The 21,094-nt window shown below is 56.8% G+C and overlaps 2 protein-coding genes and 2 long non-coding RNA genes across 8 annotated transcripts in view; 3 read left to right on the top strand and 1 right to left on the bottom strand.

Moving 5' to 3' along the window:
- The window catches only part of LOC113974181, a 7,961-nt gene extending 7,262 nt beyond the window's left edge, over nucleotides 1-699 (top strand). Inside the window, exon 5 of the long non-coding RNA XR_003536473.1 lies at nucleotides 392-699. This is a non-coding gene — a long non-coding RNA (uncharacterized LOC113974181). The remainder of the gene's footprint in view (nucleotides 1-391) is intronic.
- A 1,033-nt stretch (nucleotides 700-1,732) lies between these two features.
- FAM117A (family with sequence similarity 117 member A) lies at nucleotides 1,733-10,163 on the top strand. Of its 5 annotated transcripts, none has more exons than XM_027697082.1 (8): nucleotides 1,733-1,847; nucleotides 5,353-5,498; nucleotides 6,258-6,401; nucleotides 6,914-7,027; nucleotides 7,314-7,448; nucleotides 7,688-7,877; nucleotides 8,124-8,244; nucleotides 8,683-10,163. In XM_027697082.1, exons 1-8 carry the CDS (start codon nucleotides 1,733-1,735, stop codon nucleotides 8,999-9,001), a joined length of 1,284 nt encoding a protein of 427 aa, XP_027552883.1. In that variant the 3' UTR covers nucleotides 9,002-10,163. The 5 variants fall into 5 exon arrangements, with proteins under 5 accessions (XP_027552883.1, XP_027552884.1, XP_027552885.1 ...); XM_027697083.1 differs by having other exon boundaries at nucleotides 6,276-6,401; XM_027697084.1 differs by having other exon boundaries at nucleotides 6,294-6,401.
- Nucleotides 10,164-10,824: 661 nt separating this feature from the next.
- On the top strand, nucleotides 10,825-14,260 carry SLC35B1 (solute carrier family 35 member B1). The gene is made up of 9 exons (XM_027697120.1): nucleotides 10,825-10,979; nucleotides 11,446-11,549; nucleotides 11,681-11,811; nucleotides 11,986-12,016; nucleotides 12,324-12,481; nucleotides 12,817-12,943; nucleotides 13,263-13,369; nucleotides 13,638-13,791; nucleotides 14,014-14,260. Exons 1-9 carry the CDS (start codon nucleotides 10,825-10,827, stop codon nucleotides 14,064-14,066), a joined length of 1,020 nt encoding a protein of 339 aa, XP_027552921.1. The 3' UTR covers nucleotides 14,067-14,260.
- A 4,882-nt stretch (nucleotides 14,261-19,142) lies between these two features.
- LOC113974195 lies at nucleotides 19,143-20,871 on the bottom strand. Its single transcript, XR_003536475.1, has 3 exons — nucleotides 20,661-20,871; nucleotides 19,819-20,034; nucleotides 19,143-19,432 (listed from the first exon to the last, which is right to left on the bottom strand). It is a non-coding gene; the product is annotated as an uncharacterized LOC113974195 (long non-coding RNA).
- Nucleotides 20,872-21,094: the final 223 nt, after the last annotated feature.

Consider the following 21,094-nt stretch of genomic DNA (forward strand, 5'->3'; position numbering starts at 1 on the left):
GGGGGGGGGATGCTCAGTTTGGGGGGGGATGCTCAGTTTGGGGGGGGATGCTCAGTTTGGGGGGCTGACCACTTTGGAGGGTGGATGCTCAGTTTGGTGGTTGATCAGTTTGGGGTGGGGAGATGATCAGTTTGATGGGCAGAAGATCAGTTTAGTGAATCGGTTTTGGGAGTAGATGATCAGTTTAGGGGGTCGGTTTGGGGTGGGAGGATGATCAGTTTGGGGGGATGATCAGTTTAGGGGGTCGGTTTGGGGCGTGGATGCTCAGTTTGGGGGGTGGATGCTCAGCTGGGGGGGGATGCTCCCTTTGGTCCATCCTGTTCCTCCCTCCTCTCCAACCCAAACCATTCTGGAATTCCCTGATTATCTGAGGACTAAAAGTGTGTTTTAGGGGACCAGAACAAGGAAAAAGCCTGTGCTGGGATGTCTTTGCAAGGAATCAAACAGTGTGATCCCAGTTCCAAGGGTTGAATGAAGGTGGGATCAGAAGTGATGCTCAGGGAGCAGCAGGTCAGGGAATGGGGAGTTGGGGCAGGTTGGAAGCACCTTTTCCACCCTCCAGGTGTGGGACTGCAGGGCCAGATGGAGGAACCTCATCCTGGAAAGGGCTGTGGGACCACATTCCCCAAAAACCTGTCCTTTGGTACTTCCAGCTTCAACTTCACCTCCCCAAAATCCTGAGCATTCCTGTTGTCCTACCCAGGACAATATATATTTTATATATTTATATATATAAATATACTTATATATATTGTATTATATATTTATATATAATTTATATATTTTTAACATTATATGTTATGTATATTTATATATAATATATTACATATTTTATATATATATATATATATTTTATATCTATATTATCTCTTCCTTCAGCCTGGGAGGGGCTGCAGGGGGATATCTGGGGTTTCAGATGGTTCAGGGGGGTGGGTGCCCCAAACTGGGAGTTCTCTCAGCAGTAGAACTTTGGGGGAGAGTTTTCCACAGCAGGTTTTTCTGGTTTTAAGGCAAATAACAACCTTGTTGTGCCCCGTGGTGAAAGGAAAAAAAATCCTAAAGAGGTGGCGAGAGGGGAAAATCCCTAAAAAGATGGTAAAAGGGAGAAATCCGGGAAAACTGGTGAACAGCTCCTGAGCCTCTCAGACATCGGGCTGGGATGGAGCCGGGGCCATGGGGCCGGTGCTGACGGCCCGCACGGTCATTTTTGACTGATTTTAGGCTTTTTTGCCTCATTTTGCGGCTCTCCTTCGTCGCCGCTTCCTCAGGGACGGGAAAGCCCTAGATGGCCGTGCCCGGTGTTTCCAGGGATGGGGTGGGAGGGGGACGAGGCAGGATTGGGATTAGGATCGGGATCGGTTCCCATCCTCCCAAAAAGGTGAAAGAGGAACCGGCCCCGCCCACGTGACCCGTCACCGCGTGGGCTCTGCCCTGCACTGATTGGCTGAGGCGCTGCTGTGGGCGGGGCAAGGGGCGTGGCTTCGCGCTCCCCTCTCTCTCTGATTGGCTCTGCCGCCAGCAGTGACGCCTCCTGGCAGTCCTGATTGGCCGCAGCCGCGGCGCGTGCGAGGCGGAGCGCGCCGAGCGCTCTCATTGGCTTCCCCTCGGTGTGGGCGGGGCGCTGGCAGCTGGGTAACCAATGAGCGCCGCGCTGCGCCCGCAGGCCCCGCCCCCGAGCGCTCATAAGGGGCGCGGGCGGCGCGGGGGGCTCAGAGCGGCGGGCGGGCGGGACATGGCGGGGGTGGGCGCTGCGCCCTCCGGCCGCGCCGGCCCCGGGGGGCTGCACCCGCTCCGCGCCACCGTCCCCTTCCAACTGCAGCAGCGCCGCCGAGACGGGGCCCGCGCAGGTAACGGGGGGACCCCGCCTGGCCCCGGCACCCGCAGGGCACGGGGGTCGTGGATCGGCCCCTCCGCCCCGGGCACCCGCTCGGGGGGTCCCGGGGCTGTGCGGGCAGGGCCGGGCTCGGCCATCCGTGTGCCCCCCCCGAGGCTTCTCCGCAGTGACGGTGCGGGGGTGGAAGCGAAAGGGAAGTGGGAGAAGCGAGGGCAGAGCATTGGGGACAGGGACGGGGAGCGAGGGGACACTCGGCCCCCCTGGATGGGTCCCCCTGGGCTGGGACCCCCAAGCGCGGGCACCGAGCCCCCGCTGCTTCTCCCCTCACAAGGAGTTGCCCGTTTCGAGGTGGTGTCACCAAAAAAACCCCCCAAACCCGAGCCCTGTGTTTCGTGCGGCTGATCCGTCTCGATAAAAAGCAGGAATTGGGTTTGCCCCGATGGTAATTCGTCCCTAATTGCACTTCTGAGCTCTCCCTGACCGCTTCAGGAATGCTTAAATATAACTTTTTAGCGGCCTAATAATAGTCTTTGGCTTTTCTCTGTGTGTGTGTGTTACTTTTGGCAGTTCCCGGGGCTGCTCTTGGATGTGGGGTTGCTGCTTTGGCTGCTCGTTATCTCACGGAGTGTTAAAATAGCAGTGAAACGCTTTGGGGGTTAAACGTGAGATCAGAGTTGTGGGACAGGGGGAGAGATTTCTCCAGCTGAATTTGGTGCTGGTCCCTCGCTCGGTGCAGAGGGTGTTTAATCTGCTCTGCTGGGAATTCCCCAGGGAGAATGAATGGCCCTTCCCGAAGTGTCCCTGCTCCAGGCTCCCTCCTTCCCGCCGCTGGCAGGGCTGGGATCGACCAGAGGAGCTGTTAAAAAGCTTTCTGCTCAATTTACACTTGAAACGAGTTAATGAAATAATCCTTTCGAGTGCCAGCCTCCCCCTCTCGGCGGCGAAATGGAGGTGAAGCTGCTGTTAATTGGGCAATTACTTTGCTGCTCCGAGAAAATCGAGGAAATCCCGAAGGAATGGGAGCCGGGCTGTCATCCCGGGGCTGTGCTGGAGCTCTGGGCTGTCCCCGCTCCAGAGTTCCACGGATCCCATGCAGCTTTCCCAGGGCAAAGTGGCTGGAGCTCCGTTCCTCGCTGGCTCTGTGCCTCGCTGTGCAGGCTCTGGGATTGGAGCTTGGATTTTTCCTCTTGCTCATCCCAGTGGTTTCCCTGCAGCTCTGGAAGGGTTGGAGTTTCCATTGCTCCCCTCCCTTCCATGTGCTCCCGGAGTGTGTGGGAGCTGCAGCACAAACTGGGCAGGACTGGACCCAAAACTGGGATGATGGGGGTTCATCTCCTCACACTCCTGCTCCTTTTGGGAGCTCAGCATGGAAACACTGAGAGTTATCCCATCTTTCCTCGTTTGGCTTTGCTGCCTGAGCCCTTCCAGGGCTGGGGATCCCGGTGGGTTTGGGAAAGGGCTGATCCAGGGCTGATCCTGCAGCTGCTCTGGGAATACAGGATCCCACTGAGCTGAGGAGCAGCTGCTGAGCCTCTCCAAGGGCTTCCCTGAAAGGAGAGGCTGGGAGTGCTGGGAAGGAGCTCCAGGAGGGGTTCAAAAGGCCTGGATGTGCTGTTTGGGGTCAGGGGCAGGTTTGAAATCCCTCTGTCTGCAGGGATGGGAGAGAGCTGGATCCTCCTCAGGGGCAGATCCCTGGGATCTGCTTGTCCAGGGGAGGTGCTGCTGGGACAGGTGGGATGAGCTCTGGGAGTTCTCTGGGATTGGGAGGAGCTCTGTGTGTTCCCTGGGGTTTCACTCCTGATCCAGGTGATGGGGAATCCTGGGAGCTCCTGAATTCTCCAGGATCTGAGTGAGCAGCTCCTAAAAATCTGAAGTTTGAATAAGTTTTTGCTGGCTCCTACCCCTCTCCTGTTCCTCTTGAGAGCATTTTCCTAGTTGTTCCTTGAATTCCAGAGGTGCAGCCACCCAGCCAGCCTGTGTCCATGGGGAGGGGGTGGCCTGGCTTGGAGATCCCACTGGAGCTGTGCCTCCCATCAGCCTGGATTTAGGAAACCTCCCCCGAAGGGCTTTGATGGTGCAGGAATTCCTCAGATGGTTTTGGCATTTCAAAGCCAAACTTGGAAGGAATTAAGGGGAAGGTGAAGAGTTCAGCTCTGGTTCTTCCCTGAGCCGGGCTGGGAGGAGCTGCTGCATCCCAAACAACCCTGAAAAACCATTGGAGAACTGCTGGTGTCCCCCAGGAATTCCCTCAGGAATCTCTCCAGATGCTGTGTCCTTTGGGAAGCTCCTGCACTCACAAACAGAAGGATTATTGGTTTCAAACACTGAGAGGGACCTGGAGCCCGTCCTCTGCAGAGCCTGAGGACCCTGAGGAGGGTTGTGTGTGTTGCCTTTGCATCCCACTGTAAATCCCAGGTTCATTCTCCTTCCTAAAGCCCCTTCCCGTGGGAATTGTTCTTTTTCTCCCCACACCCCCTGGTTGTTTTACCCCAGCGTTGCCACTGGATGTAAATTCTCTTGCATTTGGGATGAAATGGGTTTTTTCTCCATGAGATCTTGAAGCTCTTGATGAGCCAGGAAGCTGAAAACTGCATCCAAACCCACTGGATCCACCCTGGCATGGCAGAATCCATGGAAAGCCTCCCTGCCTGGCCAAGGCTCATCATGGTTAAATTATATTTAATTATATTTAAGTGTGTTATTTGATACTGAGTCAGTTTAGGATGGACCTTCAGGTCCCCACATTTGTGAACACTCTGGTGTGAAAGGTGGGTGAAATCCGGGGGGGGAAGGAAGGAACTTTCACAACTGTCAGGAAAGTAGAAATGGGAACTTTATGTTCTCCTTGCATCGTTTTTTGCTTCGGCTCCGAGGAGGATTCCTGAGGAAAAGAGGCCCTGGAAGTGTTTAGGAGTTTGCTGGAGACTCTTTTTTCTTGGTTTGGATGCAGAGCTGGGCTGGGCTGGAGAGGCTGTTTAGGAAGTTCTGAGCTCACGGGTTGGGAAAGAGGAGGGATAAGGAAAATTTCCACCTCCAGCACTGAACTCTTGTCCCTTTTAACCCCATTTCCTGCTCTGCTCTGGGGCTGCTCCAGGGCCTTGGGAGCGGCCAAGTGGCTCCTGGAGATACGGGCTGGGCCTGTTATCCAGCAGCTCCAGAGGCCCAGAAAAGGGCCCCAACCCTGGGGCTCGTGGCCAAGGGGCAACTGGGGCTCCCTGGGGGGCTGGGAGAGCCCGGGCTGGGAAAGGGACACTCCAGCTGCCTCCTCCTCCTCCTCCTGTTGTGGTGTTCCCATGGCTCTGGAAGCCCATATCCCTGTTTCTCTCCCCAGACAGCATTCCCTGTGCTGGTATCCCGTTATTCCAGTGCAGCTGTTGTGGTATTCCAGTGGCTCTGGAAGCCCATGTCCCTGTTTCTCTCCCCCAGCCAGCATTCCCTGTGCTGGTATCCCGTTATTCCAAGGCAGCTGTTGTGTTCCCATGGCTCTGGAAGCCCATATCCCTGTTTCTCTCCCCCAGCCAGCGTTCCCTGTGCCGTGGCCCTGGAGCAGCCGGGCCGTTCCCGCCGGACCTGCTCCCTGGACACCCTGCTGGGCTCGTACCTGCTGGGACAGTGGCCCCGGGACAGGGACACCCCCCCCTGCACCAGGGACAAAGCCACCCAGGTACGGACACGGGCAGGAATTCCCGGCGGGAATGTTCTAGGAAGGGTTTTATCCCCTTGTGCTGCTCAGCTCCGACTGATGGGGCAGAGCTGGAGTTCCCTGGGCCTGGGTTGGAGGCCTCTTCCTTCTCCAGGACTGGCTTTATATGGAAATAGAAATAACTTTATAGAACGTGCTTGGGGACTGCTCCGAGCCCGGAGAGGGCCGAGGGCAGGGAAGGAAGTTCACGCCCTTTGCTGATCACATTCCCAGCCCTGATTCCATGGATTGCAGAGCGGAGCTGCTTTTGGGAACACGGGGAGAGCTGCCAGTCCTGGGGCTGGGGGAGCAGCTGCTCCCTCTGCTCCATCTGCAGCCCAAACCCTGGGACTGGGCTCACCTTGGAGCCCTCCAGAACAAGAAACATGGAGAGAGACTGTTCCCAAGGGCCTGGAGTGACAGGACACAGGGATTGGGTTCAAACTGGAGTAGGATTAGGTGGGATATTGGGAAGAAATTCCTCCCTGGGAGGGTGGGGAGGGGCTGGACTGGATTTCCCAGAGGAGCTGTGGCTGCCCCATCCCTGGCAGTGCCCAAGGCCAGGCTGGTGGAAGGTGTCCCTGCCCTTGGGGCAGGACCTGGCTGTGCTTTAAGGTCCCTCCAACCCAACCCGTTCCCCAGTTCCACCATTACTGAGCCTTGTGTTGAGGAGGGGGGACCAGCCCAGGGCAGGGGGGATCCCAGCGCCTGCAGGCTCCAGGAGCAGCCTCTGAAGCCCTGCCCTGTGATTGTCCTCAGCCCTGTGATTGTCCTCAGCCCTGTGAGTGTCCTGAGCCCTGTTTCTCACCCCAGACCCCGCAGTGGTGGCCCGAGGCGGCGGCAGGGCCGGGCAGTGCCAGGGGCAGCTCCGAGCACCGACGGGAGGTAACGGAGACCCCGGGCTGGGCTGGGCAGGGAGGGAGCCAGGAAAGCTTTGGGAATGAGCCCCCAGCCCTTGTCCCAGCCCTGACCCCGGGATCCAACTGCAGGGGATTTGGGGCCTCCCTCCGGGGCAGCTCCGGGTGCTGTGGGTGGTTCCAGCAGGGAATCCTCACTGTGGGGGGAGGATAACCCGGATCCACCATGGGACAGCTCTGCCCACACTGCAGCAGCACAGGGGACAAGGCCTTGGGAGAACTCCAGGCCCATCTTTGGAGCTGCTGCTCCTGGGATTGTGTCCGCTCTGGCACTGCCAAAGGGGCTGAGGGGGAGGAGGAGGAGGAGGAGGAGGAGGATGGGTTTGGAGAGGTGTTGGTTGGGAGGTGTTGGTTTGGAGAGGTGTTGATTTGGGGGGGTTGGTCTGGGGGTGTTGGTTTGGGGAAGGTGTTGGTTGGGGGGGTTGTTTGGGGTTGTTTGGGGCCGTTATCCTGCTCCCACCCTGATCCCAAGTGTCCCAGATTGCCAAGCTGAAGCAGCAGCTCCAGCGCACGAAGCTCAGCGGCAGGAATGGGAAGGAGAGGGAGAAGAGCTGCCCATTCCCGGGGGATCACATGCTCCGTGGATCACTCCAGGTACATCCACACCCCCCCTGCTCCCTGTCCTCCCATCCCAGCGAGGGGCAGAGCAAAATCCCCCTGGGAAGGGCCCCGAACCTCCTGGGCTGTGCTTTCCTCAGGCCTCTCGTGCCCGAGGAGGGAGGATTTCTCCTCTCCAGCACATTCCTAGGATTTCCTCCACACTCACGGAGTTCCCAGGACTCTCCTGTCAGTGTTCCCAGCCCAGGGGGCTCTGGCTGAGCCCTGGGAGCTGAGGGTGTGCAGATCCAGCTCTAATTCCCGGCATTCCCAACTCTTGCAGGACTCTCCCTCGGGCTTCCCTTCTCCGTGTCCCGTGCTGAGGCTCAGCCCCTGCCTGCACAGGAGCCTGGAAGGGCTGAACCAGGAGCTGGAGGAGGTGTTTGTGAGGGAACAGGGAGATGAGGAGCTGCTGAGGGTGAGTGAAGGTCACGGACTGTCTGGAATCTTCTCTTGGAAACTCTTCCCTCCCAAAGCTCCGCCTGGGGCTGTTTCTCGGCCGTGGGGACAAGTCCCATGTCCGGGTTTATCATGGAATCACAGAATCTCCTAAGTTGGAAGGGATCCACAAGGACCCACAGAGTTCCTGCCCTGCAGGTCAAAGCTCTCCCAGGTGCCAGGGGGTTCCTGCTCCTCTAATCCTTTGCTCCTTCCCAGATCCTGGATGTCCCAGACGGGCACAGGGCGCCGGCGCCTGCCCAGCCAAACCCCCTGGACACCCCCCTGGACACCCCCCTGGGCCTGGAGCCGGGAAGTGGCAGCTGGAACAGCCTCTCCCTGTCCCCCTCCCCAGCCCTGCAGAGCCCAGGGAGGCCCTCGGAGGCACAGCCCGAGCCAAAGGAGAAAGGTGAGCATGGAAAAGGGTTGGGAAGTTTGGGGGACACTGAGGGGGGTCAGAGCTGCTCCTCCCTGGCTGTGGGATGGGCTGGGAGTGGAGCTGAGGTGGGAGACAGTCCTGACAGAGCTCAGCATCTTCTCCACCTGAACATCCCATAACCTGCACCCTGGGGGGGTCTGAAAGAACATGTTCCCTGTTGGATTCCTCTGGATTCTTTGGAAAACTATTCCAAATCCTCTTTTCCTTCCCTCGCAGAGGGGAGCAGCCCTTCTCCAGTGCTGGCCTTTGCCTCCTCCCCTCGTCCCAACCACAGCTACGTGTTCAAGCGGGAGCCTCCCGAGGGCTGCGAGAGAGTCCGAGCCTTCGAGGAGACCCTGTGAGTGTGGGAGCCCCTGGAAAAGTGCTGGATGATCCCATGGGATGCTGGGCAGGGGCAGCAGAGGCTCCTGGGAAAGCAGGGATGGGGGAAAAGGCTCCCAAGGAAAAGGCTGCTCGGGGCCTGGGGACCGGAGCTGGAGGGGGGAGTGCTGGGAGAATCCCGGGATTCCTGCACTTCCCAGGCCTCTTGAGGGGGAGATGGTTCTCCCCTAAATCAATCGGTGGGATCTCCTACAAATCAGTGGGGTCTCCTATAAATCAGTGAGATCTCCTACAAATCAGTGGGGTCTCCCACAGATCAGTGGGATTCAAGGCCAGCAGCCCCTGGGTACCCACTCCCAGCTGCTCTTGGCACCTCCCCTGTTCTCCCTGTGCCTGCTGGGCCGTTCCCTTGGGAATTGCTGTCCCTAATGCCATGTGCTCTGTGTCCCCTCAGCTGCTCCAGCCCATCCCAGCCTTTCCAGCCCTCCTGCCCGGACAAGAACAAGGTTCACTTCACCCCCTCGGGCTCCGCCTTCTGCCCCGTCCGCCTGGTGCAGCCGCTCTTCCCCAATGTGGGATTCCTCCTCCGGGGCTTCCCGGCTCCCCCCGGCCCTGGCACGGGCCCCTTTCCCCCCTGCCAGCCCCCCCCGGCCCCCAGCCCCTTCCTGGGGGAGGTGCCCGCGGCTCCCACCCGGAATTGCGAGCCCTGGAAGCGCGGCCAGGCCGAGGAGAGCGTCGTGTTCCAGAGCTCCCTCAGCTCCCTCGTGGTGTGAATCCCTGGGCAAGGGCGGCACCGGCACCTCCCGCTCCTCAGTGCCTTGGAGGTGGGATGTGGCAGCCCCTGGGACTGGGAATTGGGGCAGAATTCCCCCCAGGATGGCAGAGACTGGGAAGGACAACGTGCCGTGGATCCCTCGCTGCCGGGGGGGGCTCGTTCCTGGAGCCTCCCCAATCCAAAGCACTTTCCCGAGTTGGATTGTCCTTGTTTCCTGGGGGAAGAGCAGAGGCAAATCCCTGCTCCTCTGGGAATGAGTGTTCTCCTCTGGGAACACTCAGGTGGGGCTGCCCAGCACCTCCTGTCCCTGCTGGGACTGGGGAGAAGGGGCTGGAGCCACCCTGGGATGTGCCAGGCTGGAATTGTGTCCCTCAGGGAGGGCGGGAGAGCAGCACATTCCTGGCTGTGCCTCCCCTTCCCTGCTCCAAACCTGGAGCCTCCACCGATCTCCTGGACTTTGTGTGGCTGAGGGTGACCTTGAGCTGCTCTCCCTGCCTTCCCTGCTCTTCCAGGAGCCTGGTCCTGCAGGGAGAGGGCCTGGAAGTGGGATCTGGCAGCACACACAGATCCTGCTGCTTCCCAAAGAAACTTCCTGAGCCGAGAGCCCGGATGGGGCTGGGGGTGGAGGGAGGTCTGGGACCCTCAGCCTCATCCAGGGGGATCCAGGACTCTTGGCCTTATCCAGAGGGATCTGGGACCCTCAGCCTCGTCCAGGAGAGATCTGGGACCCTCAGCTTTATCCAGGGGTGTCCCAAGACCTTTGGCCTCATCCAGGGGGATCCAGGACCCTCGGACTCTGTGCAGGATGAGGAGCCACATCCATCAGCTCCACCCTGTGATGCCTTTGGAGTTCCCTCCCACAGAACAGGGACTGTGGAGCCTCTTCCCAGCAGGAGTTGGGAGCTGAGTCCTGTTCCAGGGGCTCTGGGATGTTTTGGAGCCACTGCTTTTCTCATACCTGGTGTAGAAACTCTTTATTTTCTTCCAAAGACACTTATTTTTGAAGCCATTTGAGGTTTGTGTTTTACGTCCTGTGAAGAGGAACCTTCCCCCTGCAGCTCCTGCCTGGTGTCACAGGGGGGGTCTTTGGGGGGTTATTTTTTGCAAATGCTGGGAATGCCGGTGCCAAGGAAACAAAATAAACACTTCAGGCATCCAAAGGACTTCTCTGGGATTTAAGGGATGGGGTTTGGGGGCAGGTGGTGAGGGCAGGGACAGCCCCCAGCCTGGCCTGGGCTGGAGGGATGGGAACACTGGGAGGGTGCTGGGGGCACGGAGGGGGTGCTGAGCTTTGGGAGGAGGAGGTTGGGGCTCCCCTGGAGGGTTCTGGGGTCACTGGGAGGGCGCTGGGACTTGCCTGGAGGATGTCGGGGCCCATGGAGAGGATTTTGGGGCTGCCCGGGGGGTCCATTCCCGTGTCCGTTCCCGGCCGGTGCCGGGCGGGCTTTGGGACCTGCGCGGCAAACCCGGCGCGGTGGGCGTGGCCTCCCCGACGCTCCCCACCAATCCCCACCCTCCCCTCGGCCCCGCCCCCCTCCCCTCAGCCAATTGCCGCGCTCCACATCCCGTGGCGTCCCCGCGCGCGCCGCGCCGCTCCGAGGCCCCCGCGGCCCGGGGCTGCCCCGCATGGTGCCCGTCCCGCGGGGCGCTCCGGGGGGGCCCGGCGGGGGGATCCGCGGCCGCTGCCGCCCCGGGGGAGGGTCGAGAGGCCTCGGCGCGGAGCCTCCGCGCGGACCCGGCGGGTTTTGCCGCTCTCGGCCCCCGCCCGGGGCCCGCGGCGGGTCCGGCAGCGCGGAGGGCGCCCGGCGCGGGCGCGGGGCGATGAGGCCGCCCGGGGCCGGCCGGGATGTGGCGCTGGAGCTGCCGGAGCCCGACATGGGAGCGACCCCCGCGATCCCCGAGCGCCTCCGCCTGCCCCTCTGCTGCCTCGGCGTGTTCGCCTGCTACTTCTGCTACGGCATCCTGCAGGAGAGCATGTGCGGCACGGCGAGGGCGCGGCACGGGGCACAGCGGGAACGGGACACGGGAGGGGACACACGGGATGGGACACGGGACCGGGGGGGACAAGGGGCCGGGGTCACACACGGGACCGGAGGGGACCCGGGAATGGGGAGACACGTGGGGCGGGGGGACACCCGGTACGGGGGGACACGGGGCGGGACGGGGGAAGGCGCGGGGGCACAGCCGGGGCCACCCCCGGGCGGGACCCGCGCGGTGCCTCCTCCTGTCCCCGGGAGCTGCCCCGGGATGGAGCCGCCGCTGTCCCCGCTCTGTCTGTCCCTGTTCTGTCCCCTCCCTGTCCCGCTGTCTGTCCCTGTTCTGTCCTCGCTCAGTCTGTCCCGTTATCCCCTCCCTGTCCCCTCCTTGTCCCCTCGCTGTCCCTGCTCTGTCTGTCCCGCTGTCCCCCGTCTGTCCGTGTGTCTCACTGTCCGTCCTCCCCAGCACTCGGGGCCGTTACGGGGAGGGGGCTCAGCAGGAGAAGTTCAAGTTCGCGCTGACCCTCGTGTTCATCCAGTGCGTCATCAACGCCGCCTTCGCCAAGCTCCGTGAGTGCCCCGGCCCTTCCCCGGCCCTTCCCCGGCCCTTCCCGGGGTGCAGGGAGGGCTCTCCCTTGTCCCTGCCCGGCCCGGGGTGTCCCCGGGGTGCCCCGTCCCGCTGAGTGTCCGTGTGTCCGCAGTGATCCGGCTCGTGGATGGGGCGCGGGTGGATCGCACGCGGGGGTGGCTCTACGGAGCCTGTTCCCTCTCCTACCTGGGGGCCATGGTGTCCAGCAACTCGGCCCTGCAGTTCGTCAGCTACCCCACACAGGTGAGACCCCGCAAATCCCCACACAGATGAGACCCCACAAATCCCCACCCCACACAGGGGAGACCCCACAAATCCCCACCCCACACAGGGGAGACCCCGCAAATCTCTCCCACAGGATCTCTCCCATCCCAGGTGGTGGGATAGGGATAGTCAATCCTTCTCTTTCCTTTCCAGGTCCTGGGCAAGTCCTGTAAGCCCATTCCAGGTGAGCACATTCCCAGATTCCTGTGTGTTTGGGGGGATTTCTCCCTGGCAGATCCATCTCCTGTCCCTGTGCTGCTCCGCTGGGCCGGGTTTAACTCCCAGGAGGGGCTTTGGGACCAGTTTGGGACGTCCTTTCTCTGCAGTTATGGCTTTAGGAGGGACTTTTTTGGGAATTTAACTCCCCTGAGGGGCTTTGGGAGCAGTTTTTGACACCCCTTCTGTGCAGTGACTCTTCCAGGAGAGACTTTCCCCGGGGTTTAACGCCGTGAGGGGTTTTAGGAGCGGGTTGTGACGTCCCTTGTGTGCAGTGATGCTCTTAGGGGTGACCCTGCTGAGGAAGAAGTACCCCCCAGCCAAGTACCTGTGTGTGCTGCTCATCGTGGCGGGTGTGGCCCTGTTCCTGTACAAGCCCAAAAAGGGGGTCGGGGGCGACGACCACGTCTTTGGCTACGGGGAGCTGCTGCTGGTGAGTGCTGGGGGCACCCGGGGCAGGGAGGGACCTCGGGGGGGGTTACAGCTCACCTGTGCCCCAGGGAGCCAAAGCCAGGGCCTCAGGTGTGCAGCTCACCTGGACCTGGGTGCTAAATACAGAACTCAGGTGGGACTCCCAGCTCCCAGTGCCTCAGGAGGGCAGCGGGGTGTGAGGGGGCTCTGAGCTGTCCTGGGGGTCTGTGCTCAGGTGTTGAGGCACCAAACTCCTCTTCCATCAGTTCCTGCTCGGGAGCTGCTGTAAAAAAGGGGCACAATGAGGTTTTCCCTGTGGGAAGGACCAACCAGGGGAGGTTTTGTGTCCCTGCCCAGCTGCTGTCGCTGACCCTGGACGGGCTCACGGGGGTGTCCCAGGACCACATGAGGGCTCACTACCAGACTGGCTCCAACCACATGATGCTCAACGTCAACCTCTGGTCCACCCTGTTCCTGGGGGCGGGTAAGGACCCCCTGCCCAGACCCTCACCCTGAGCACCAACAAAGGTCTCTCCCAGCCCAACCCATTCCGGGATTTGATGATCAGGCTGCAGCCCTGCTAATTAATTGCTGTGTTGTTGGAATTTGATCTGTGGTTAACGATTGCTCCTTTCACTAATTAACCAGGGAGGTAATTGCTTTTTCTCCTGTTGTTTTCCACTTTGGAATTTACTCCCTGCTTCCCGTGGCTCCCCTCGGGGCTCTGAGCACAGACTGGAATTGCACCACGTGCCATTTTGGGCCCCCAAGTTCAGGGTTTTCCATCTTGGTGTGTCTTCCAGGGATCCTGTTCACCGGGGAGCTCTGGGAGTTCCTGAGTTTCACGGAACGTTATCCCAGCATCATCTCCAACATCCTCCTGTTCGGCCTCACCAGCGCCCTGGGGCAGGTGAGTGCTCCTGCCCCACTCCCCAGATCCTGGGCTGGCTCTTGGAGTGGGGCTGGACCACCCTGTGCTGTGCCTGGACCCTGCACAGCCCATGGGATGGGCTGGAACTGGATCATCTCCAGCCCAAACCCTCCCGGGATTCTGTAAAACCGATTGGAGTTCAAACAGTCGGGATTTGAGAGAAGATCCTTTGGTTTTCCCTGAAAACACCACCCCTGGTGTGCTTTGCCTGGGGCTGGTGCCAAACAGCCCCTGTTTGCTCCCCCAGAGTTTTATCTTCATGACCGTGGTGTACTTCGGGCCCCTGACCTGCTCCATCGTCACCACCACCCGCAAGTTCTTCACCATCCTGGCCTCGGTCGTGCTGTTTGCCAACCCCATCAGCTCCATGCAGTGGGTGGGCACGATCCTGGTGTTCCTGGGTGAGTCTGGGAAGCAGATCCCTGGTTTCCCTCTGGCAGGCTCCCTGTGTTACCCTCCCTGACGCTCCCACAGCTCCTTCGGTGTCTCCCCCAGCCTGGGCACCTCGGTGCCCAAACACCCTCGGTTTGGGGGCTGCCAAGCTGCTCTTTTCCCCCCAAATCCCTTGTTTGAGGAACACAAAGCATTTTTCGGTGCACGTGCCTTGTTTTGTGTCTTTGCAGGGCTCGGCCTCGACGCCAAATTCGGGAAGGGGGTGAAGAAAACGTCGCACTGAGGAGGTGGTTGGTTGGTTGGTTGATCCCTGCAGATGGAATGAACTTTTAATTTATTGTCTTGTACCTCAAGATCTGTTCAACTGGACTCAGGAGAGGGAATCAGGAGGAGACTGTGTGGAATCTTTTGTTGGTTTGTTTCAGTTTTTTAATTCTGAGTTGTCCTACAGATGTAACACTTTAATTTGGAGCGTAATTAAGCTTTTTTTTCCCGTTGGTTTTCTGTGATCGGAGCCGAGCAGCAGCAGGAAATTCTTGCCTTAACAGGACAAAAACCACAAATCCTTCATATCTTTATTAAAGAAAAACAGCCAATGGCCACTCTTCCCGAACTTTTGATTGCGGTTGGTTTTGGGTTCAGCCCAGAATTCCGTGAGTTCTTTGGCGTGGCCTGGAGTGATCCCTGGATTAAAGGTTGGAGAAAAGCCCCCCTGGCTGTGTGGTTTTCCATGAGGGAGTCGGAGCAGCCGGTGGGACGTTCATCCATTGGGAGATCCCGATGTCCTTCATCCCAGCCCTTCCACCCCAGAATTCCTGGTGCTTCCCAGGGAACCTGCTTAACCAGGGGGCCCAAATTCATTCTTTCCCCCCCCAGCCAGAGCTGCCAGAGCTGCCCAGCTGAGGGGACAACAGTTAATTACAGGGCCCTGCTTAATTGGGCCCCGGTTAATGAACAGCATCCCTGCTCCAGAGGGGAGGAGTTGTTATCCAGAGATGCTCCAGAGTGGGATTCTCCAAGGAGCAAACTTTGCACATGAAAGGCTGTTCCTGCAGCTGCCTCTTGCTCTCCATCTGTTCGGGGCTTTGGCCTCTCGTCCCTCCAGATGGGACCTTGATCTCTTCCCTGAGCTGCCCCTGGAATTCTCTCCCTCTCCCTCCCTGCTCTCCCCACCCCTCCTGTGAGGGGGGAGGCCCTTCTGCAGAGAGATAATTGTGTTTAATAGATCCTTGGCTCTGGTTCATTTCATGAACAGCTCCAGTGTCCTTCAGAGGCGGAAGTTGGGGTTTGGGTGAAGTGTCAGGAAGCACTTTGTGCCCTCCAGAGATGAGCAGTGGCCCAAGTGTTGACACTGGAGCTCAGATCCTGCAGCAATCCAGGCTGGGCAAAGGGATCTTTAACTCCTGCTGCCAAGTCCTGCTGTGCTTATTCCAAGAGGGAAGTGGCCGAGGTGGTGCTTTGCTCCTGCCCCAGCAGAGGCAGAGCAGGGAGGGAGAGGAGTTTGGGAGGGGCCTCAGACAAAGCCCTGCAAGCACAAAACGTGAAGTTCTGCAGAGATTCCCTTTCCCTCTCTCCTGCTTTCCCTTGGCTGCACACCCCGCTCGGGATGGGCCGTGTCCAGCAGGGGGAACTCTCATTTCAACCATTCCCGAGGAACTCCGGGAGGAAAAGCAACAAAACAGCAGCTCCTCTTTAATTCGTGATGTGACTCCGCTTCTGGAGTCGTTGGGAGCAGCGAATCCAAGGGGAAAATCCAGGTTTTCCTCCGTGTTTGCTCCGTTCAGCCCTTTCTGGCCACCAGCAGAGCGGGTTTGGGGCTGTGGGAGAATCCCCAGCACTCCAACTGCTGGGAAACATTCCTGGCAGGATTCTCCCAGGAACCCTGTCACTCCCGGTGGTTCTGGGGAGGTGAGAGGAGCCAGGAGCAGAACAGGCAGATCCTCCCCTGGCCCTGCAGGAGGAACTCCTGGTGCAGCAGCCAAGGAGGGGCAGGTTTGGTCCCAGAGCCCAGATGTGGATCCACAGGGGGGGAAAACTTGGCACCTTGTCCCTTTTCCTTCCCTCTGCCTCGGGTTTGTCTCCAGCTCCATCAGCAGAGGGTCCAAAACAAGCCCCAGGGTTTGGAGAGCACAGAGGAGGTGGGATGAAAGGTGGGGGTTTGTAGAGGTGGGTGTGACTGTGGAAGGGATGATTTTCTGGTCACAGGATGGGAAAGGTGGACAAGGAATTGTCCTTATTCCTTTGAAATCAATGAGTTGGTAATTTTTTGGTCAGAGGATAGTAAAGATGGACAAGGAATTGTCATTATTCCTTTGAAATCAATGAGTTGGTAATTTTTTGGTCACAACAGTGAAGAAGGACAAGGAATTGTCATTATTCCTTTGAAGTCAACAAACTGCCAATCCTGAGGGTCCATAACTTTGGGGACAGCAGGGAAAGGTTTCCACGATGGTCCCTGGACTCGGTGATTTGCTTTTGTGCAGGTGGGAATCCCCCTTTAATCAAATGTTGTGATCTCCCCTTTACAGCAGAGAACTGGGTGGGTTTGTTGGAAAGAAGGGGTTTGTTTGGAGCCCCCAGTGAGTTCCTGCAGCTGGAACAGGAGCAGGGGCCACCCAGGGCCCATCTTTAGTTGTTAATATTTGAGTGTAACAATGAATATTAATATTTAAGTGTGGAAAGCACAGATTTAGGGAGCTCTCCTGTCTTCCACCAGCAGGAAATAAGAAATAATAAACTGTGGTTTAGTTTGAATCCCAGAGCTGAGGGGATGAACAATTCTTAGTTTGTGGATACCTTAAAAACCCTTTTCCTTAACTGTTGTTACTCCCTGAAGGTCCAGACTTTCAGGTCTCCCTTTACCAAATCTCTTCACTAGTCCCTATTTTTTATTTGCTGCTTGTACTTCCCCCCCTTTTTTTTTTGTTTAGTTTTGTTTTGTTTTCAGCTGCTTGAGCCCTTTATGCTCGTTCAGAGTGCCCTGTTCTGTTCTGCAGAGTGACTCTCATCCTCAGTTTCCAAGTCTTTTGTCACCCTCAGCCCATTCCCACCCCTCCACCCGGGAAGATCGCTGGGATAACACTGAGGAGTTGATTCCTGCTGTGGGGGAAAGGCTGGCTGGGATGAATCTTGGATAAATCTGGGCATTGCTGACAACACTCTGAGCTCCTCCACCCTGCAGGTGCTCCCAGAGTTAACAACTTCCTCGGAGAAAGGGAAATCATTTCACAGCCCGTTCGGGCTGGTGGGGAGCAGCAGGATGAGGTTTTAATGAAGGCAGGATCAAAAGCATCCTGGAGCAAAGCAGCCTAAAAAACAAGAGCAGGCTCATCGGGGGAGGCGGGAGATGCTTCTGAGGGGGAGAAACAAAGCACCAACTCAAAGACGTTGGGGAGTCACTTCCTCACAATTGTGCATTTTAAAGTATAATTTCCTCTCCTAAAAAAAAAATCAGCTTTGATACTTTTCCAATACAGGTAAAAATAGCAAAAAGGAACAGATTCCCTGCAATTAAAATCTCCAAGTCAGAGTTTTTTCTAAAGGAGGTCAAATTTATGGGTTTTTTTAAGCAATGTTTGTTTTCTCACAAAGAGAAGTAGTTTTTAATCAAGGCAAAAAGTGACTAAGTTGTTTTGTGGTGTTTCGAAGTCAGAAGAGTGAATTTGGGTGAGAAATGTGCATAGCAGGAGCTCTGAGTGGTTGGGGTGTGAGAAAGGGAACTATCCCAGCACTAGGAGGGATTTCTCCATGGAAAGGGTGGTCAGGGATTGGCAGGGGCTGCCCAGGGAGGTGGGGGAGTCACATCCCTGGAGGGGTCCAGGGAAGGACTGGACGTGGCACTCAGTGCCCTGGGCTGGGGACAAGGTGGGGGTTGGATCATCTTGGAGGGCTTTTCCAACCTCAGTAATTCTGGGATTCTGTGACCACCGGTAGGAATTTTCTCATGGAAGTGCTGATTTGTGCTGAATTTAAAGCTGGATGTGGTGGCTGTGCCAGAGCAAGTTCATCCTTTATATTTGGAGGGGCACAGGTGCCACTGGATCCAAATGTCAGGAAGGAAGGAGCTGATTAATGAAGTGCCCAGCCTGGGACAGCTCTGAGCACGGGCACAGCCTGGAACTGGAACACTCCAGGGAATGTTTGGGTCAGAAAGGGCCAAAAAATGGAGGTACCTATAATTTTAGACCAGGTGGGAAGGGACCTTAAAGCCCATCCAGTGCCACCTGTATTCTTCCTAGACCCTTCTGGATTTCTGCCTTGGAACTGGAAGCAGCCAGTTGCCCAGCTTTATTTTTATATGGATGAATGAGCTGCCTGACCCCTCTACACTTGTAGGAGTTCTCAAAGGTGGGTGATATTTCAGTCACCCTCCTGCCCCAGCCAGCACTGAAGGCTTTCAGACCTGGGGCTCCTGGACTCGGTGTCTTGCTCAGAACTTGCCATTCTGCTGCAAATTAAATTTGGAGCAAAAGGGTTGGGAAAGCAAAGCTCAAACCAGGCTCCTTTCCCTGGAGGATGCTCCGACTGCCACGGTTGGGAGCACCCAGGATCTCACAGCTCTCCCTCCCCCACAACCCCTGTCAGCACTGGCTGTGATTTAACAATTAAACCAGAAAAGCCTGGAATATCAAGAATCCTTAATGGCTCCAATTTAAAACAAACTGGCCCCTCAAAGCCAGCCACGGTTCTGTTCCAGTTTGTGGCTCTCCCGCAACATTCCCTTCTCTTTACAGCTGGAAAATGAGTTCTGGGGGTCTCCCTGGTACCAGGAGAGGGGAATCAGCACCTTGCAATGTGTTTGTTACCGTTGCATCTCTAAGAGCCTCATTAAGTGTCCCCAGTGATTGAGATGGGCTTTGTTTAGAAAGGGTTTGTTTGGTTTTGTAACAAAGATGGCAAATCCGGGAAATAATGAAATAACTTGTTTTCATCCTCTCGATCCTGGGGAGCCTATATGAGATTTTAATTAGTGCTGCATTTTCAATAAGTCTGTGTCCCTACGTGTGGCAGATTCTTTCCTGGATAACAGGGAGGTAATTATGAGACTCCTGTTCCTCAGCCTCTCACTGAAGGCACGGCTGATACATTTAATCATGATGTAGAAACGCTGGCAGCTTTCTCCGGGTTCAGCCTCTCCCTAATTACATTTCTGGAGTTTTAGTAAATTGAAAGGGAAAACGCAGGGACAAAATAATTAAAACCAAAGAGGAAGTTGAATATTAAAAAGCAGGAGCTGGTTAAAATTCTTGCACACGACTCTTCCCCAGCCCTGGGTTTAATCAGCGTCGCAGGGAAATCAAACCGGGATGTGCAAAGGGTGACACCCCCAAACCAGGGTGGGCATCAGCACTGAGGGGAAAACCCCCTGTGTGGTTCAGGGGAGTCTCACCCAGAGCAAAGGCACCTGAGAACTCAGTGCTCTCACTCGCTCACATCAGCCCATCCCCACCCCAAATGTCAGGGCTCAGCCCCTGGGATTGCCCAGCCCTTCATCCCAGGACTGACCCAGCACAGGGGCAGAGTGAGGGACCACATTGCTCTTGTACCTGCCACCCAGGAGGACAGAACTGACCCCAAAAATTTTACATGCGGAGGAGAGGTGAAGTTCCATCTTCATTTTCGCAGGTACCCCATTTCATTTTCTGCTTCCTGGGAACAAGGGAATTTTGATCAGGAGAACATCATAAGCTCCAAAAGAAGTTGACCTCCCTCTAAGTGATACTTGGCCAGTGCTGAATTAAAGGAGAATTTCTGTTTATTCTGTCTAGAAACTGCTTGAATCGAGAGGGGAGGGGGAATCTCTTTGTTTTCTCTAAAACTGGTGCTGTAATTTCCTTTGGTACTTCAGCTCTAAGAGGATAAACACATCACTAAAAATCCACGGCTTACGTGGGAACATAAAACCCAGGGTGATGGAAAGGGTATGAAAACAAGTTCCTAGGAGAAATGTGTGGCCAGACCAGGAATGTTAATGCCAAGCCTGTAGCTCAGGAGGGGCAGTTTTATGGCATTCCTTCATCACAATGCAGCAGTACCTGCTGTTCTGTCACCGTGGGCAGCACTTTGTGAAACGAGGGAATGAAGCAGGGTCCAAGGATTGGTCATGACTTGGATGAGGCACTTGCCAGGAAAACCCAGGATGCTGGAGAAAACGTTGGGAATAAAGCAGGCAATGCTGGGAATCAGCAGTGGAGGAGAGTGGCAGCCCAGTGTCCTGCAGCCAGTGTGCCGAGGGCAACAGCGTTTTTCATCTGAGAGAATGAGAGATGAGGCTGAAATATTCTGCACTTCTCATTTAAATAAGTGTGGGATGTATTGTGGAGCCTGGTTAATTCGGTTATTTGCGTGTAATTGTATTAATTCACCCTGAGGCTGGAACTGGCAGGAGAGAAAGGATAAGCTTCTCTGCAAACATGTAAATAATTAAGGACTACTAATGATGAAAATTTTGCTTCACTGGTTAAAAACCTTTACAAATTAGAGAAGCCCTGTACATAGATGACATCTCGGGATCATGGGATAATTAGGGTTGGAAGGGACTTAAAGCAGGGTCACCTGTGAAAGGGGAGAAGGTGTCTCAGGGCTTTATTTAACCAGACCTTGAAAACCTCCATAGGGACTGCGAAGCCTCTCTGGGCAACCTCTCCCATCTGTGGTGGTGATGTACAAATTTCTCATCTGGAATTTAAATCTTTCTTGTTTTTACTTTTGTTTCTCACCCTCCTGCAACGCGCTTGGCCCCATTTCCTTGCCAACCCTCTTGTAGGTGCTCAAAGGTCTCCGAGGTCTCTCCTAAGCTTTTGTTTCACACCCTGGAATGGCAGACAGAGAGGGTGTTTGCTGTATAATCCCTTTCTCAAAAAGTTAATATAAATACCTTGCTTAAGAGTGCAACATTCCCTCGGGCAGGGAGTCCTTCACTGGAACGGGAGGGAAGGGGAGATGGTTCCCTCAGGCAGGCAGCCCCTCATGGAGCCGTGAGGGGAGGGACAATGGCACAGGCCCTTCCCTCAGTCAGATACTCCCTCATGGAGCTGTGACGGAAGGGATGATGGCACAGGCCATTCCCTGAGGCAGCTGGTCCTTCATGGAGCCGTGAGGGAAGGGGAGATGGCACAGGCCATTCCCAGAGCTGTGAGGGAAGGGATGATGGCACAGGCCATTCCTGCAGTCAGATATCCCCTCATGGAGCCGTGAGGGGAGGGATGATGGCACAGGCCATTCCCTGAGGCAGCTGGTCCTTCATGGAGCCGTGAGGGAAGGGGAGATGGCACAGGCCATTCCCTCAGTCAGACACCCCCTCACAGAGCG

Source organism: Neopelma chrysocephalum, unplaced genomic scaffold, assembly GCF_003984885.1.
Source record: "Neopelma chrysocephalum unplaced genomic scaffold, ASM398488v2 Primary Assembly neopelma1_118, whole genome shotgun sequence".
In the NCBI taxonomy this organism is placed as follows: Eukaryota; Metazoa; Chordata; class Aves; order Passeriformes; family Pipridae; genus Neopelma; species Neopelma chrysocephalum.

Bases quoted from the DNA above. Each gene is read 5' to 3' on its own strand.
- FAM117A (XM_027697082.1), top strand. From the start codon at position 1,733: ATGGCGGGGGTGGGCGCTGCGCCCTCCGGCCGCGCCGGCCCCGGGGGG. The intron at 1,848-5,352 runs GTAACGGGGGGA...TCTCTCCCCCAG, and splicing joins CCGAGACGGGGCCCGCGCAG to CCAGCGTTCCCTGTGCCGTG. The intron at 7,028-7,313 runs GTACATCCACAC...CAACTCTTGCAG, and splicing joins TGCTCCGTGGATCACTCCAG to GACTCTCCCTCGGGCTTCCC.
- SLC35B1 (XM_027697120.1), top strand. From the start codon at position 10,825: ATGAGGCCGCCCGGGGCCGGCCGGGATGTGGCGCTGGAGCTGCCGGAG. The intron at 10,980-11,445 runs GTGCGGCACGGC...CGTCCTCCCCAG, and splicing joins GGCATCCTGCAGGAGAGCAT to CACTCGGGGCCGTTACGGGG. The intron at 12,482-12,816 runs GTGAGTGCTGGG...GTCCCTGCCCAG, and splicing joins GCTACGGGGAGCTGCTGCTG to CTGCTGTCGCTGACCCTGGA.